At 44.0% G+C, this 14,567-nt stretch overlaps 2 protein-coding genes across 6 annotated transcripts in view; one reads left to right on the top strand and one right to left on the bottom strand.

Moving 5' to 3' along the window:
* LOC134293232 (uncharacterized) overlaps positions 1 to 14,567 on the bottom strand; it is a 183,464-nt gene that overhangs the window by 157,090 nt on the left and 11,807 nt on the right. The gene's annotated exons all lie outside the window — the stretch shown is intronic.
* Positions 1 to 14,567, top strand: part of arhgef18 (Rho/Rac guanine nucleotide exchange factor 18) — a 120,735-nt gene that overhangs the window by 87,027 nt on the left and 19,141 nt on the right. For all 5 annotated transcript variants that reach the window (XM_062960198.1, XM_062960196.1, XM_062960197.1 and 2 more), the window contains 4 exons: positions 2,421 to 2,675; positions 8,437 to 8,513; positions 9,929 to 10,107; positions 13,881 to 13,972. In XM_062960198.1, coding sequence (XP_062816268.1) covers positions 2,421 to 2,675; positions 8,437 to 8,513; positions 9,929 to 10,107; positions 13,881 to 13,972 — 603 coding nt within the window. The remainder of the gene's footprint in view (positions 1 to 2,420; positions 2,676 to 8,436; positions 8,514 to 9,928; positions 10,108 to 13,880; positions 13,973 to 14,567) is intronic.

Below are 14,567 nucleotides of genomic sequence, written 5' to 3' on the forward strand. Positions count from 1 at the left end.
GATGTATTTTCGGATGATGCTGCAGATCCCAGTAGGGTGGCCTTTTGCAGCTGGCAGATCGTGATTTTGTCAATGTCTATTGTTTCCAAATGCCGGCTGAGATCTTTTGGCACGGCACCCAGTGTGCCCATCACCACCGGGACCACCTGCACTGGTTTCTGCCAGAGTCTTTGCAGTTCCATCTTGAGGTCCTGAGAGCGGCTGAGTTTTTCCTGTTGTTTTTCACCTGGGATGGCAACATCAATGATCCAAACCTTGTTCTTTTCCACAACTGTGATGTCTGGTGTGTTGTGTTCCAGAACTTTGTCAGTCTGGATTCGGAAGTCCCACAGTGTCTTTGCGTGCTCATTTTCCAAGACTTTTGCAGGTTTGTGATCCCACCAGTTCTTTGCTGCTGGGAGGTGGGACTTGAGGCATAAGTTCCAATGGATCATTTGGGCCACATAGTTGTGCCTCTGTTTGTAGTCTGTCTGTGCGATTTTCTTACAGCAGCTGAGGAGATGATCAATGGTTTCGTTGGTTTATTATTATTATTATTATTGACACAACGACGTTGTATGACACAGCAAACAAGACAGATATGCTGGATTTCGTTTCACAAAATCACAAGTCGAACACTTCCCAAGTGTCTAGGACTGTGTGATGTATTTTTGGATGATGCGTGCAGATCCCAGTAAGGTGGCCTTTTGCAATTGGCAGATCGTAATTTTGTCAATGTCTATTGTTTCCAAATTATTATTATTATTATTATTATTATTATTATTATTATTATTATTATTATTGCACTCCCCAAAATATGAGAAAGGGTTCAGGTCTGTTGTTGTTGTTCAACATTAACTTAATGTTCATGTGGCCCGCCCTTGTTTTTATTGTTCCCCTGATTTTGCATTGTAATGTATATTATTATCTATTGTACTAGCTGTGCCCGGCCACGTGTTGCTGTGGCGAAGTCTGGTGGTCTGGGAAATAAAGTATGGAGGAATTGGTGGTAGTTAAGGTCAAGGGTCAAGGTGTGGAGTCCAGATAATCCAGTTAAAGCAGATAATATAAGATTATAAATGGGTTATATAGCTGTGTGGAAGGGCCTTGAGTCTACACTGCCATCTAATCCAGTTAAAATCTGATAATTTGTATCTTATAGGCAGTGTGGAAGAGGCCTAAGTGAGGCCTAACTCTGCCTGTACCCTGGGCTGAGTGGGTTGCTAGGAGACCAAGTGGGCGGAGCTTAGCCTTCTAACTGGCAGCAATTGGATAAAAACAATTCTTCTTCTCCCTCTAATTAGGACTTTATTTTTCTTTTCTTTTTGTTGTATCAACCTAGAGGCATGGATGATGGGTTGTGTTGTCAATTTTCGAGGTTGTGGGGTGTGTAGTTTTGTTGTTTTGGCGGTCGCCAGGATTCCATCACTCTTTTATATATAGAGATTGTTCACTGTGTTGTGATGTGTTGTTCTTTTATATGCTGTTGTATTGTATTGTTTTGGGCTTGGCCCCATGTAAGCCGCCCCGAGTCCCCGTTGGGGAGATGGTGGCGGGGTATGAATAAAGTTTTATTATTATAATTGTTGTTGTTGTTGTTGTTGTTGTTGTTATTGTTTTTCCACTCCCCAAAAGGTGAGAAAGGGTTCAGGTCTGTTGTTGTTGTTGTTGTTGTTCACCACCCCACCACCCCAAATGTGGGAAAAGGTTCAGATCAGTTGTGTTGTTGTCAGGTCAGTTGTTGTTGTTGTTGTTTTCACACACTTCCCAATGTGGGAAAGGGTTCAGATCAGTTGTTGTTGTTGTTGTTATTGTTGTTGTTGTTATTATTGTTTTTCCACTCTCCAAAATGTGAGAAAGGGTTCGGGTCTGTTGTTGTTGTTGTTGTTGTTCACCACCCCCACCACCCCAAATGTGGGAAAAGGTTCAGATCAGTTGTTGTGTTGTTGTCAGGTCAGTTGTTGTTGTTATTTTCACACACTTCCCAATGTGGGAAGGGTTCAGATCAGTTGTTGTTGTTGTTGTTGTTGTTATTATTATTATTATTATTATTATTATTATTATTATTATTACTTTATTACTATTCACCACCTCACCACCCCAAATGTGGGAAAGGGTTCAGGCCTATTATTATTATTATTATTATTATTATTATTATTATTAGGTAATAATAATACGTTTTTCACACACACCCCAAAATGTGGGAAAGGGTTCAGGCCTATTATTAGGTATTATTATTATTATTATTATTATTATTATACACCTCAAAATGTGGGGTTCAGGTCAGTTGTTGTTGTTGTTGTTATTATTATGATTACTATTCACCACCCCCACCACCCCAAATGTGGGAAAGGGTTCAGAACATTTAGTATTACTGTTGTTGTTGTTGATGTTGTTGTTTCACGACCACTACCCCATCCCCGCCTGCTTCCTCTCCGCAGCCGGCACCCCGGAGTGGGAGGACCTGACGCAGGCGCTGGCCCTGATCCGGGCGGTGCTGACGGCGGTGGACGCGGCGGTGAACGAGTGCGAGAAAGGGCAGCGCCTCCGGGAGATCCTGGCCCGGACGGAGCTCAAGGCCTCCTCGGCCGGGAAGTTCAAGAACGGCCTCGTCTTCCGCAAGGAGGACCTGCTCCAGCGCCGGCTCCATCTGGACGGGCCACTCTACCTCAAGGCCGGCTCGGGACGCCTCAAAGGTGGGATCAGGCACCACAACGGGTTGTCGAAGGGTGTCGTCGTGTGGTTTCCGGGCCATCTGACCATTGTGTTAAAGCAGCATTACCTCCTTTGTTTCGCCTGCATCTGTGGCTACTGGCATCTGCAGAGGACCTGATAGGAGTGGAGGGTCTGGATGGTGTCCTCCTCTGCCCAGGTGGCGTTCGTTAGTCACTGTCATCAGATAGATTATTGGATATAGGATCATCAGATAGCTTCTCATCCAGCGTCAGCCACTGATTGAGGTTTTAGCCTGCCACTTTTGGACTCTCGCTTGCTGAGGTGTTCCTGCAAGTATCGCTGTAGATTTTAGAGAGCTGTCTCACGATTGAAGTTGTTGGCATGCTGGCTGATATCCAAACAGAGGATGGGCCGGAGATGTCACTGCCTTGGTCCTTTCATTCCTGGCTGCTACTTCCCAGCAGATGTCAGGTGGTGCAATAATGGCTAAACAGTATAATTTCTCCATTGGTGTAGGGCAGGGGTCCCCATGGGCTGGAGGTGGCCCTCCAAGGCCATTTCCCTGGCCCCTGTCCTAAACCTTAGACTAGGGTTGACCTAAGTCTACCTGGTCTTTGAGGTCTCTTTGCTTACCTATGGTCTGATGAGATCGTCTAGATGGTCTTTGAGGTCTCTTTGCTTAGCTATGGCCTGATGAGATCGTCTAGATGGTCTTTGAGGTCTCTTTGCTTACCTATGGTCTGATGAGATCGTCTAGATGGTCTTTGAGGTCTCTTTGCTTAGCTATGGTCTGATGAGATCGTCTAGATGGTCTTTGAGGTCTCTTTGCTTAGCTATGGTCTGATGAGATCGTCTAGATGGTCTTTGAGGTCTCTTTGCTTAGCTATGGTCTGATGAGATCGTCTAGATGGTCTTTGAGGTCTCTTTGCTTACCTATGGTCTGATGAGATCGTCTAGATGGTCTTTGAGGTCTCTTTGCTTAGCTATGGTCTGATGAGATCGTCTAGATGGTCTTTGAGGTCTCTTTGCTTAGCTATGGTCTGATGAGATCGTCTAGATGGTCTTTGAGGTCTCTTTGCTTAGCTATGGTCTGATGAGATCGTCTAGATGGTCTTTGAAGGTCTCTTTGCTTAGCTATGGTCTGATGAGATCGTCTAGATGGTCTTTGAGGTCTCTTTGCTTACCTATGGTCTGATGAGATCGTCTAGATGGTCTTTGAGGTCTCTTTGCTTAGCTATGGTCTGATGAGATCGTCTAGATGGTCTTTGAGGTCTCTTTGCTTACCTATGGTCTGATGAGATCGTCTAGATGGTCTTTGAGGTCTCTTTGCTTAGCTATGGTCTGATGAGATCGTCTAGATGGTCTTTGAGGTCTCTTTGCTTAGCTATGGTCTGATGAGATCGTCTAGATGGTCTTTGAGGTCTCTTTGCTTACCTATGGTCTGATGAGATCGTCTAGATGGTCTTTGAGGTCTCTTTGCTTACCTATGGTCTGATGAGATCGTCTAGATGGTCTTTGAGGTCTCTTTGCTTACCTATGGTCTGATGAGATCGTCTAGATGGTCTTTGAGGTCTCTTTGCTTAGCTATGGTCTGATGAGATCGTCTAGATGGTCTTTGAGGTCTCTTTGCTTAGCTATGGTCTGATGAGATCGTCTAGATGGTCTTTGAGGTCTCTTTGCTTAGCTATGGTCTGATGAGATCGTCTAGATGGTCTTTGAAGGTCTCTTTGCTTAGCTATGGTCTGATGAGATCGTCTAGATGGTCTTTGAGGTCTCTTTGCTTACCTATGGTCTGATGAGATCGTCTAGATGGTCTTTGAGGTCTCTTTGCTTAGCTATGGTCTGATGAGATCGTCTAGATGGTCTTTGAGGTCTCTTTGCTTACCTATGGTCTGATGAGATCGTCTAGATGGTCTTTGAGGTCTCTTTGCTTAGCTATGGTCTGATGAGATCGTCTAGATGGTCTTTGAGGTCTCTTTGCTTAGCTATGGTCTGATGAGATCGTCTAGATGGTCTTTGAGGTCTCTTTGCTTACCTATGGTCTGATGAGATCGTCTAGATGGTCTTCGAGGTCTCTTTGCTTACCTATGGTCTGATGAGATCGTCTAGATGGTCTTTGAGGTCTCTTTGCTTACCTATCGTCTGATGAGATCGTCTAGATGGTCTTTGAGGTCTCTTTGCTTACCTATGGTCTGATGAGATCGTCTAGATGGTCTTTGAGGTCTCTTTGCTTAGCTATGGTCTGATGAGATCGTCTAGATGGTCTTTGAGGTCTCTTTGCTTAGCTATGGTCTGATGAGATCGTCTAGATGGTCTTTGAGGTCTCTTTGCTTAGCTATGGTCTGATGAGATCGTCTAGATGGTCTTTGAAGGTCTCTTTGCTTAGCTATGGTCTGATGAGATCGTCTAGATGGTCTTTGAGGTCTCTTTGCTTACCTATGGTCTGATGAGATCGTCTAGATGGTCTTTGAGGTCTCTTTGCTTAGCTATGGTCTGATGAGATCGTCTAGATGGTCTTTGAGGTCTCTTTGCTTAGCTATGGTCTGATGAGATCGTCTAGATGGTCTTTGAGGTCTCTTTGCTTAGCTATGGTCTGATGAGATCGTCTAGATGGTCTTTGAGGTCTCTTTGCTTACCTATGGTCTGATGAGATCGTCTAGATGGTCTTTGAGGTCTCTTTGCTTAGCTATGGTCTGATGAGATCGTCTAGATGGTCTTTGAGGTCTCTTTGCTTACCTATGGTCTGATGAGATCGTCTAGATGGTCTTTGAGGTCTCTTTGCTTACCTATGGTCTGATGAGATCGTCTAGATGGTCTTTGAGGTCTCTTTGCTTACCTATGGTCTGATGAGATCGTCTAGATGGTCTTTGAGGTCTCTTTGCTTACCTATGGTCTGATGAGATCGTCTAGATGGTCTTTGAGGTCTCTTTGCTTACCTATGGTCTGATGAGATCGTCTAGATGGTCTTTGAGGTCTCTTTGCTTACCTATGGTCTGATGAGATCGTCTAGATGGTCTTTGAGGTCTCTTTGCTTACCTATGGTCTGATGAGATCGTCTAGATGGTCTTTGAGGTCTCTTTGCTTAGCTATGGTCTGATGAGATCGTCTAGATGGTCTTTGAGGTCTCTTTGCTTAGCTATGGTCTGATGAGATCGTCTAGATGGTCTTTGAGGTCTCTTTGCTTAGCTATGGTCTGATGAGATCGTCTAGATGGTCTTTGAAGGTCTCTTTGCTTAGCTATGGTCTGATGAGATCGTCTAGATGGTCTTTGAGGTCTCTTTGCTTACCTATGGTCTGATGAGATCGTCTAGATGGTCTTTGAGGTCTCTTTGCTTAGCTATGGTCTGATGAGATCGTCTAGATGGTCTTTGAGGTCTCTTTGCTTAGCTATGGTCTGATGAGATCGTCTAGATGGTCTTTGAGGTCTCTTTGCTTACCTATGGTCTGATGAGATCGTCTAGATGGTCTTTGAGGTCTCTTTGCTTACCTATGGTCTGATGAGATCGTCTAGATGGTCTTTGAGGTCTCTTTGCTTAGCTATGGTCTGATGAGATCGTCTAGATGGTCTTTGAGGTCTCTTTGCTTAGCTATGGTCTGATGAGATCGTCTAGATGGTCTTTGAGGTCTCTTTGCTTAGCTATGGTCTGATGAGATCGTCTAGATGGTCTTTGAAGGTCTCTTTGCTTAGCTATGGTCTGATGAGATCGTCTAGATGGTCTTTGAGGTCTCTTTGCTTAGCTATGGTCTGATGAGATCGTCTAGATGGTCTTTGAAGGTCTCTTTGCTTACCTATGGTCTGATGAGATCGTCTAGATGGTCTTTGAAGGTCTCTTTGCTTAGCTATGGTCTGATGAGATCGTCTAGATGGTCTTTGAGGTCTCTTTGCTTAGCTATGGTCTGATGAGATCGTCTAGATGGTCTTTGAAGGTCTCTTTGCTTACCTATGGTCTGATGAGATCGTCTAGATGGTCTTTGAAGGTCTCTTTGCTTAGCTATGGTCTGATGAGATCGTCTAGATGGTCTTTGAAGGTCTCTTTGCTTAGCTATGGTCTGATGAGATCGTCTAGATGGTCTTTGAGGTCTCTTTGCTTAGCTATGGTCTGATGAGATCGTCTAGATGGTCTTTGAAGGTCTCTTTGCTTACCTATGGTCTGATGAGATCGTCTAGATGGTCTTTGAAGGTCTCTTTGCTTACCTATGGTCTGATGAGATCGTCTAGATGGTCTTTGAAGGTCTCTTTGCTTAGCTATGGTCTGATGAGATCGTCTAGATGGTCTTTGAAGGTCTCTTTGCTTACCTATGGTCTGATGAGATCGTCTAGATGGTCTTTGAAGGTCTCTTTGCTTAGCTATGGTCTGATGAGATCGTCTAGATGGTCTTTGAAGGTCTCTTTGCTTACCTATGGTCTGATGAGATCGTCTAGATGGTCTTTGAAGGTCTCTTTGCTTACCTATGGTCTGATGAGATCGTCTAGATGGTCTTTGAGGTCTCTTTGCTTACCTATCGTCTGATGAGATCGTCTAGATGGTCTTTGAGGTCTCTTTGCTTACCTATGGTCTGATGAGATCGTCTAGATGGTCTTTGAGGTCTCTTTGCTTAGCTATGGTCTGATGAGATCGTCTAGATGGTCTTTGAGGTCTCTTTGCTTAGCTATGGTCTGATGAGATCGTCTAGATGGTCTTTGAGGTCTCTTTGCTTACCTATGGTCTGATGAGATCGTCTAGATGGTCTTTGAGGTCTCTTTGCTTACCTATGGTCTGATGAGATCGTCTAGATGGTCTTTGAGGTCTCTTTGCTTAGCTATGGTCTGATGAGATCGTCTAGATGGTCTTTGAGGTCTCTTTGCTTACCTATGGTCTGATGAGATCGTCTAGATGGTCTTTGAGGTCTCTTTGCTTAGCTATGGTCTGATGAGATCGTCTAGATGGTCTTTGAGGTCTCTTTGCTTACCTATGGTCTGATGAGATCGTCTAGATGGTCTTTGAGGTCTCTTTGCTTACCTATGGTCTGATGAGATCGTCTAGATGGTCTTTGAGGTCTCTTTGCTTAGCTATGGTCTGATGAGATCATCTAGATGGTCTCTGAGGTCTCTTTGCTTAGCTATGGTCTGATGAGATCGTCTAGATGGTCTTTGAGGTCTCTTTGCTTAGCTATGGTCTGATGAGATCGTCTAGATGGTCTTTGAGGTCTCTTTGCTTACCTATGGTCTGATGAGATCGTCTAGATGGTCTTTGAGGTCTCTTTGCTTAGCTATGGTCTGATGAGATCGTCTAGATGGTCTTTGAGGTCTCTTTGCTTACCTATGGTCTGATGAGATCGTCTAGATGGTCTTTGAGGTCTCTTTGCTTACCTATGGTCTGATGAGATCGTCTAGATGGTCTTTGAGGTCTCTTTGCTTAGCTATGGTCTTCTGATGGCCTAATGAAACCATCTAGATAGCCTTTGAGGGTCCCTTTCCTTACCTGTGGTCTTATGAGACCATCTAGATAGTCTTTGGAGGTCTCTTTGCTTAGCTATGGCCTTGTTAGACCATCTAGATGGCTTTTGGAGGTCACTTTCCTGGTCCAACAATGGTTCGAATTTCATTGCTGGTTGTGCTGTGAGACAATGTCTCGGAATGCGTATCAAAAAGCGAGAACAATCCGAAATAATTCCGATATACAATTCAAAACGATTTTTTGGATATGTCTAATATATATCCCAGGAAACGACACAAGACCCTGACCACAATGGGGTGTGTAAACCTCTTGTTGTTTCTCTCCCTTGTCCCTTTTTCGGCAGACATCCTGGCCGTCCTGCTGACAGACGTGCTTTTGCTCCTGCAAGAGAAGGACCAGAAGTACGTCTTTGCATCCGTGGTACGTATCGTGGGTTTGGAAGGCTCTGGTGGGCAATCTAGAACAAGAATAATCATAATTTGTATATATTCTCCTCATTTCCTTTCAGCTTGAGACAGAGCACAAAATACTTAAATACATCTATTAAAAAATCACGTATCAAAACATACTGCACTTCATCGCATAATGGTCGTCTCCCCTTTTGGCGGTGATAAGATTGGTATTTTTTGTCTTCCTCGCATAATAGTCGCAGAGCTTTTTGGGTCTGGCGGAGCTCTGGAGATCTCCAATGATGAACAAAAAAAGGGGTGCGACTATTATGAGATGAAATACAGTTGTTAAAACACTGTTTACTCCATAGTGTTTTACCCTTTTTGTATATGCTTTTTAAATAAACTGTTTTTGACTTTTACACTTGGTGTCTTCTTGTGTGCTGTGAGCCAGGTGAAATCCTGCTGAGTTGCAACACTATGACTCCTATGCGAGGAACAAAAAATACTATTTTTTTATAATACTTTTTATTAAGATTTCTTTTATAATACAACAATAATATAATAGTTATAAAGAAGAAAAAAGAAAAGAAGAAAGGAAAAAAGAAAAGAGAAAAAGAAGGGTTAATATATAGATACTAGCTGTGCCCGGCCACGCGTTGCTGTGGCAAAGTGGTGGTGGTATTAGTTAAAAGTTGTTGTGGAATTTTTATTTGACGTTATTTGTATTTTTTTAAATTAATTTTATTGTAACTTATCTTTTTTATTTATTATATTTTATTATTTTGTTGTATTATTTTTAGTTATTTTGTTATAGTATTTTATTTTATTATTTTTTTAGTGTTTTTAATTATTTTTATTGTATTATTTGTATGTATTTTATTTTTTATTCTTATATTAATACTGGGCTGAGTGGGTTGCTAGGAGACCAAGTGGGCGGAGCTTAGCCTTCTAAGTGGCAGCAATTGGATAAAAACAATTATTGCTCTCCCTCTAAGTAGGACTTTATTTTTCTTTTCTTTTTGTTGTATCAACCTAGAGGCATGGATGATGGGTTGTGTTGTCAAATTTCGAGGTTGGGGGGCCTGTAGTTTTGTTGTTTTGTGGGTCGCCGTGATGCCATCACTCATTTATATATATAGATGAAAAAAGGGACATAAATAGAACAGATTTAAGACTGCAAGTTAGAGTACCTATTTTACTATGTGTATTACCTGCACTAAATTGTGTATATTCTGGAAAAAAAATGCGAGGAACAAAAAATACTAATTTTTGCCAATCTCAAAAGGGGATGCGACTATTACATGGTGGCGACTATTATGCGATGAAATACAATATGTTTTAATTTCTGATTTTATAGATGCATTTAACTATGTTGTGCTCCCAATCGTACCATTTCGTTAAGTCCGTTGATTCGTCACAAAACGAGGGCCTTCCTCTCCGCAGGACGCCAAGCCGCCGGTGATTTCGCTGCAGAAGCTGATCGTCCGGGAAGTGGCCAACGAGGAGCGGGCCATGTTCCTGATCAGCGCCTCTTTGAAGGGGCCAGAGATGTACGAGATACACACCGCCTCCAAGGAGGACAGGAACTTCTGGATGGCGCAGATCCGCCAGGCGGTGGAGAGGTGAGCGCATTGGGGCCCTCTCTCGGACCCTGGAACTAGGGAGTATCCAGACACAAGTGTTTGTGCATACCGATTGCGTCAGTTCAGTTGAGTTCCGTCTGCCTAGAGTTAATGTGGGATTTGTGTATTGGTAGTGCTTAAATGCAATTTGTGCCATGCTTGTATTGCAACTGATTGCATCATCCAGAACGTACCATAGTGTGGAAAGAGTTAATTGCCAAGAAGCTATGATGATCATGATGTGTGGCTGGAACTAGGGAGTATCCAGACACAAGTGTTTGGATTTGTGCCATGCTTGTATTGCAACCGATTGCATCATCCAGAACGTACCATAGTGTGGAAAGAGTTAATTGCCAAGAAGCTGTGATGATCATGATGTGTGGCTGGAACTAGGAAGTGTCCAGACACAAGTGTTTGGATTTGTGCCATGCTTGTATTGCAACCGATTGCATCATCCAGATGTACCATAGTGTGGAAAGAGTTAATTGCCAAGAAGCTGTGATGACCTTGATGTGTGGCTGGAACTAGGGAGTATCCCGACACAAGTGTTTGGATTTGTGCCATGCTTGTATTGCAACTGATTGCATCATCCCGAATGTACCATAGTGTGGGAAGAGTTAATGGCCAAGAAGCTGTGATGACCTTGATGTGTGGCTGGAACTAGGGAGTATCCAGACACAAGTGTTTAGATTTGTGCCATGCTTGTATTGCAACTGATTGCATCATCCCGAATGTATCATAGTGTGGAAAGAGTTAATTGCCAAGAAGCTGTGATGACCATGATGTGTGGCTGGAACTAGGGAGTATCCAGACACAAGTGTTTGGATTTGTGCCATGCCTGTATTGCAACTGATTGCATCATCCCGAATGTATCATAGTGTGGAAAGATTTAATGGCCAAGAAGCTGTGATGAGCTTGATGTGTGGCTGGAACTAGGGAGTATCCAGACACAAGTGTTTGTGCATAACGATTGCATCAGTTCAGTTGAGTTCTGTCTGCCTAGAGGATTCGTTTCTGACTTCCTTTAATTTAAAGAGTTGATGTCTTATTGATGTGAAAAATTGTTTTTACTGTTTTATTGCTGTGATTGTACTTTTATGTCGGGCCTGGCCCCATGTAAGCCGCTCCGAGTCCCTCCGGCGAGATGGGGCGGGGTATAAAAATAAAGTTATCTATATATATAAAAGAGTGATGGCATCAGGGCAGCGGACAAAACAACAAAACTACAGGCCCCCCAACCTCGAAATTTGACAACACAACCCATCATTCACGGCTCTAGGTTGATACAACAAAAAGAAAAGAAAAATAAAGTCCTAATTACAGGGAAAGGAATAATAGTTTTTTTCCAATTGGTGCCAGTTAGAATGCTAAGCTATTATTTTTATGTCTTTCTCACCCCGAATTTTAACTTAATGTTCATGTGGTCTGCCCTTGTTTTTATTGTCTCCTTGTTTTATTTTGTAATGGATATTATTTACTGTATTGTTTATTGTATTGTGTTGTGCTGTTCTTTTATATGCTGTTTACATTGTATTGTTTTGGGTGTGGCCCCATGTAAGCCGCCCCGAGTCCCCATTGGGGAGATGGTGGCGGGGTATAAATAAAGTTTTATTATTATTATTATTATTATTATTATTATTATTATTAAGCTCCGCCCACTTGGTCTCCTAACAACTTACTCAGCCCAGGGAAAAGGCACAGTTAGGCCTCATTTAGGCCTCTTCCACAGATTATCAGATTTTCACTGGATTATATGGCAGTGTAGACTCAAGGCCCTTCCACACAGCTATATAACCCATTTAGAATCTTATATTATCTGCTTTGAACTGGATTATCTTGACTCCACACTGCCATATAATCCACTTCAGTGTGCATACTAAACATAAAGACTACCATACAACAGACATTCAATACCACCACAACCTCAACAATTTCTCACCAACACCACCAGACAACAACACAGCAACGTGTGGCCGGGCACAGCTAGTTATTATTATAAAAAGTTATTATCACTTCTGACCATGTAAACATGTGTTGTCTACCCCCAAAATTCCCAGTTGGTCGGCACTTTTCGTTAATTCCACAATGAATGAGTTCGTCGCCTTCTTTGTTTCTCCGTAATGCGGTTTTTCCAGATTTCCACATTTTTTAGGATAATAATAATAATAATAATAATAATAATAATAATAATTTTATTCTTATATCCCGCCCCATCTCCCCGGAGGGACTCGGGGCGGCTTACATGGGGCCATGCCCAGACACGACAGCACAAATCAGATAAAACATTAAACCGAGCAGTAAAACTTCAACATGATTAAAAACAGTCATAAAAGTCAATATACACAATAATATTAAGATCCCGATTTGGGTCAAAAGATCCAGGCCAAGGTGCAAAGTAATATCAAGTTATCAGGGAGGGATAATTATGCAGCAGGTGTAATACTTAAAGTGCTGAATGAATCCTAAAAACAATCCAGAGGGTCTACTGCTTAATAGGTAAATAACATGATCCCACAAGGATCAGTCAACGAAGGCCTTCTGGAATAGCCAAGTTTTCAGGCTCTTCCTGAAAGAGAGTAGGGTAGGGGCCTGCCTAATCTCCCTGGGGAGCGAGTTCCACAGCCGGGATGGGGGCCACGGCGGAGAAGGCCCTCTCTCTCCCTCGTCCCCACCAACCGCAACTGCGAAGTTGGTGGAAGCGAGAGGAGGGCCTCCCCCGACGAGCGAAGAGGTCGTGCGGGTTCATAGGGGGAAATGCGGTCTCGAAGGTAGGTGGGTCCCAAACCGTTAAGGGCTTTGTAGGTGATCACCTGCACCTTGAATTGGGCTCGGAAAATAAATGGCAGCCAGTGGAGCTCTTTAAACAGCGGCGTTGAGCGCGCCCTGTAATCTGCCCCAGTTAGAAACCTGGCTGCCGATCGTTGTACTAGTTGTAGTTTCCGAGCCGTCTTCAAAGGCAGCCCCATGTAGAGCGCATTGCAGTAATCCAGTCTAGAGGTAACTAAGGCATGGACCACCATGGTCAGATCTGACTTCTCGAGGTATGGTCGCAGCTGGCGCACAAGTTTTAGTTGTGCAAAGGCCCTCCCAGCCACGGCCGACACCTGGGCCTCAAGTGTCAGCGCAGAGTCCAGGAGGACCCCCAAGCTGCAATGGCCCTGCGCCTTCAGGGGGAGTGCAACCCCGTCCAGGACAGGTGGCCACCCAATACCCCGATCAGACGTACGACTGACCTGGAGGACCTCTGTCTTGTCAGGATTGAGCCTCAGCTTGTTCGCCCTCATCCAGGCCAACACAGCGGCCAGGCACTGGTCCAGTCTCCGAGGGGCTTCCTTGGAATTAGGTGGAAAGGAGTAGTAGAGTTGGGTGTCATCCGCGTAGAGATGGCACCGCACTCCAAAACTCCGGATGACCTCACCCAGCGGTTTCATGTAGATATTAAAAAGCATGGGGGACAAAATGGAACCTTGCGGGACCCCACAGGTCAATGGCCAGGGGTCCGAGCAGGTGTCCCCCAGCTTCACCAACTGGGAACGGCCCTCTAGGAAGGACTGGAGCCACTGCAGAACAGTACCCCCAAGGCCCATCCCGGAGAGACGTCCCAGAAGGAGACCATGGTCGATGGTCTCGAAAGCCGCTGAGATGTCCAAGAGAACCAGCAGGGTCACACTCCCCCTGTCCAGCTCTCTGCGGAGAGATGGTGTCTTCAGCCTTAATAGGCCTTTAGCCGAAGCCCAGTCATACAATTTCATGGAACGGCGTTCCCTTTGCAGCTGCCCCGACGAAGAGGAAGGCGTCCTCGCCGACCTGGAGGAGGAACGCAAGGAGGCCGAAGCCAGGGCCGCGAAGCTGAAAGACTTCCAACGTAAGTACAGGCCGTTCAGAGCCAGAATCCCCCATTATGGCAGGTCGCATACCCATGCTTTCATTGGCCCATTGGTGCGAGGAAATGATCTTTCGATGACTTTCTGTGATATGCTCCCATATCTCTAGTCTCTGATTTCCCAATCAGAAACAGGAGGTCTTAAAGCAGTGTTGTGGAATTTCGTTTGGACGAAATTGGGTGAAGAAAGGAGACTGACAGCAGAAGTTGTCTTCAAGATACAGTAGAGAGTATCCCTCCAATGGTCCAAAGCAGGGGTCCCCAAACTTTTTAAGCCGAGGGCCGGTCCACAATCCTTCTGACTGTTGAGGGGCCGGATTATTATTTGAAAAAAAATACAAACAAATTCCAATGCACACTGCATATGTCTTATTTGTAGTGCAAAAACAACAACAACAACAACAACAACGAAAGAATACAATATTTAAAAATAAAAACAATTTTAACCAACATACATTGATCAGGATTTCAATGGGAAGTGTGGGCCTGCTACTGGCCAATGAGATCGTCAAGTGAATTAGGGTTGTTGTTGTTGTTGTTGTTGTGTGCCTTCAAGTCATTTCAGACTTTGGGTGAG

The sequence above is a fragment of the Anolis carolinensis genome, unplaced genomic scaffold, assembly GCF_035594765.1.
Source record: "Anolis carolinensis isolate JA03-04 unplaced genomic scaffold, rAnoCar3.1.pri scaffold_7, whole genome shotgun sequence".
Taxonomy (NCBI): domain Eukaryota; kingdom Metazoa; phylum Chordata; class Lepidosauria; order Squamata; family Dactyloidae; genus Anolis; species Anolis carolinensis.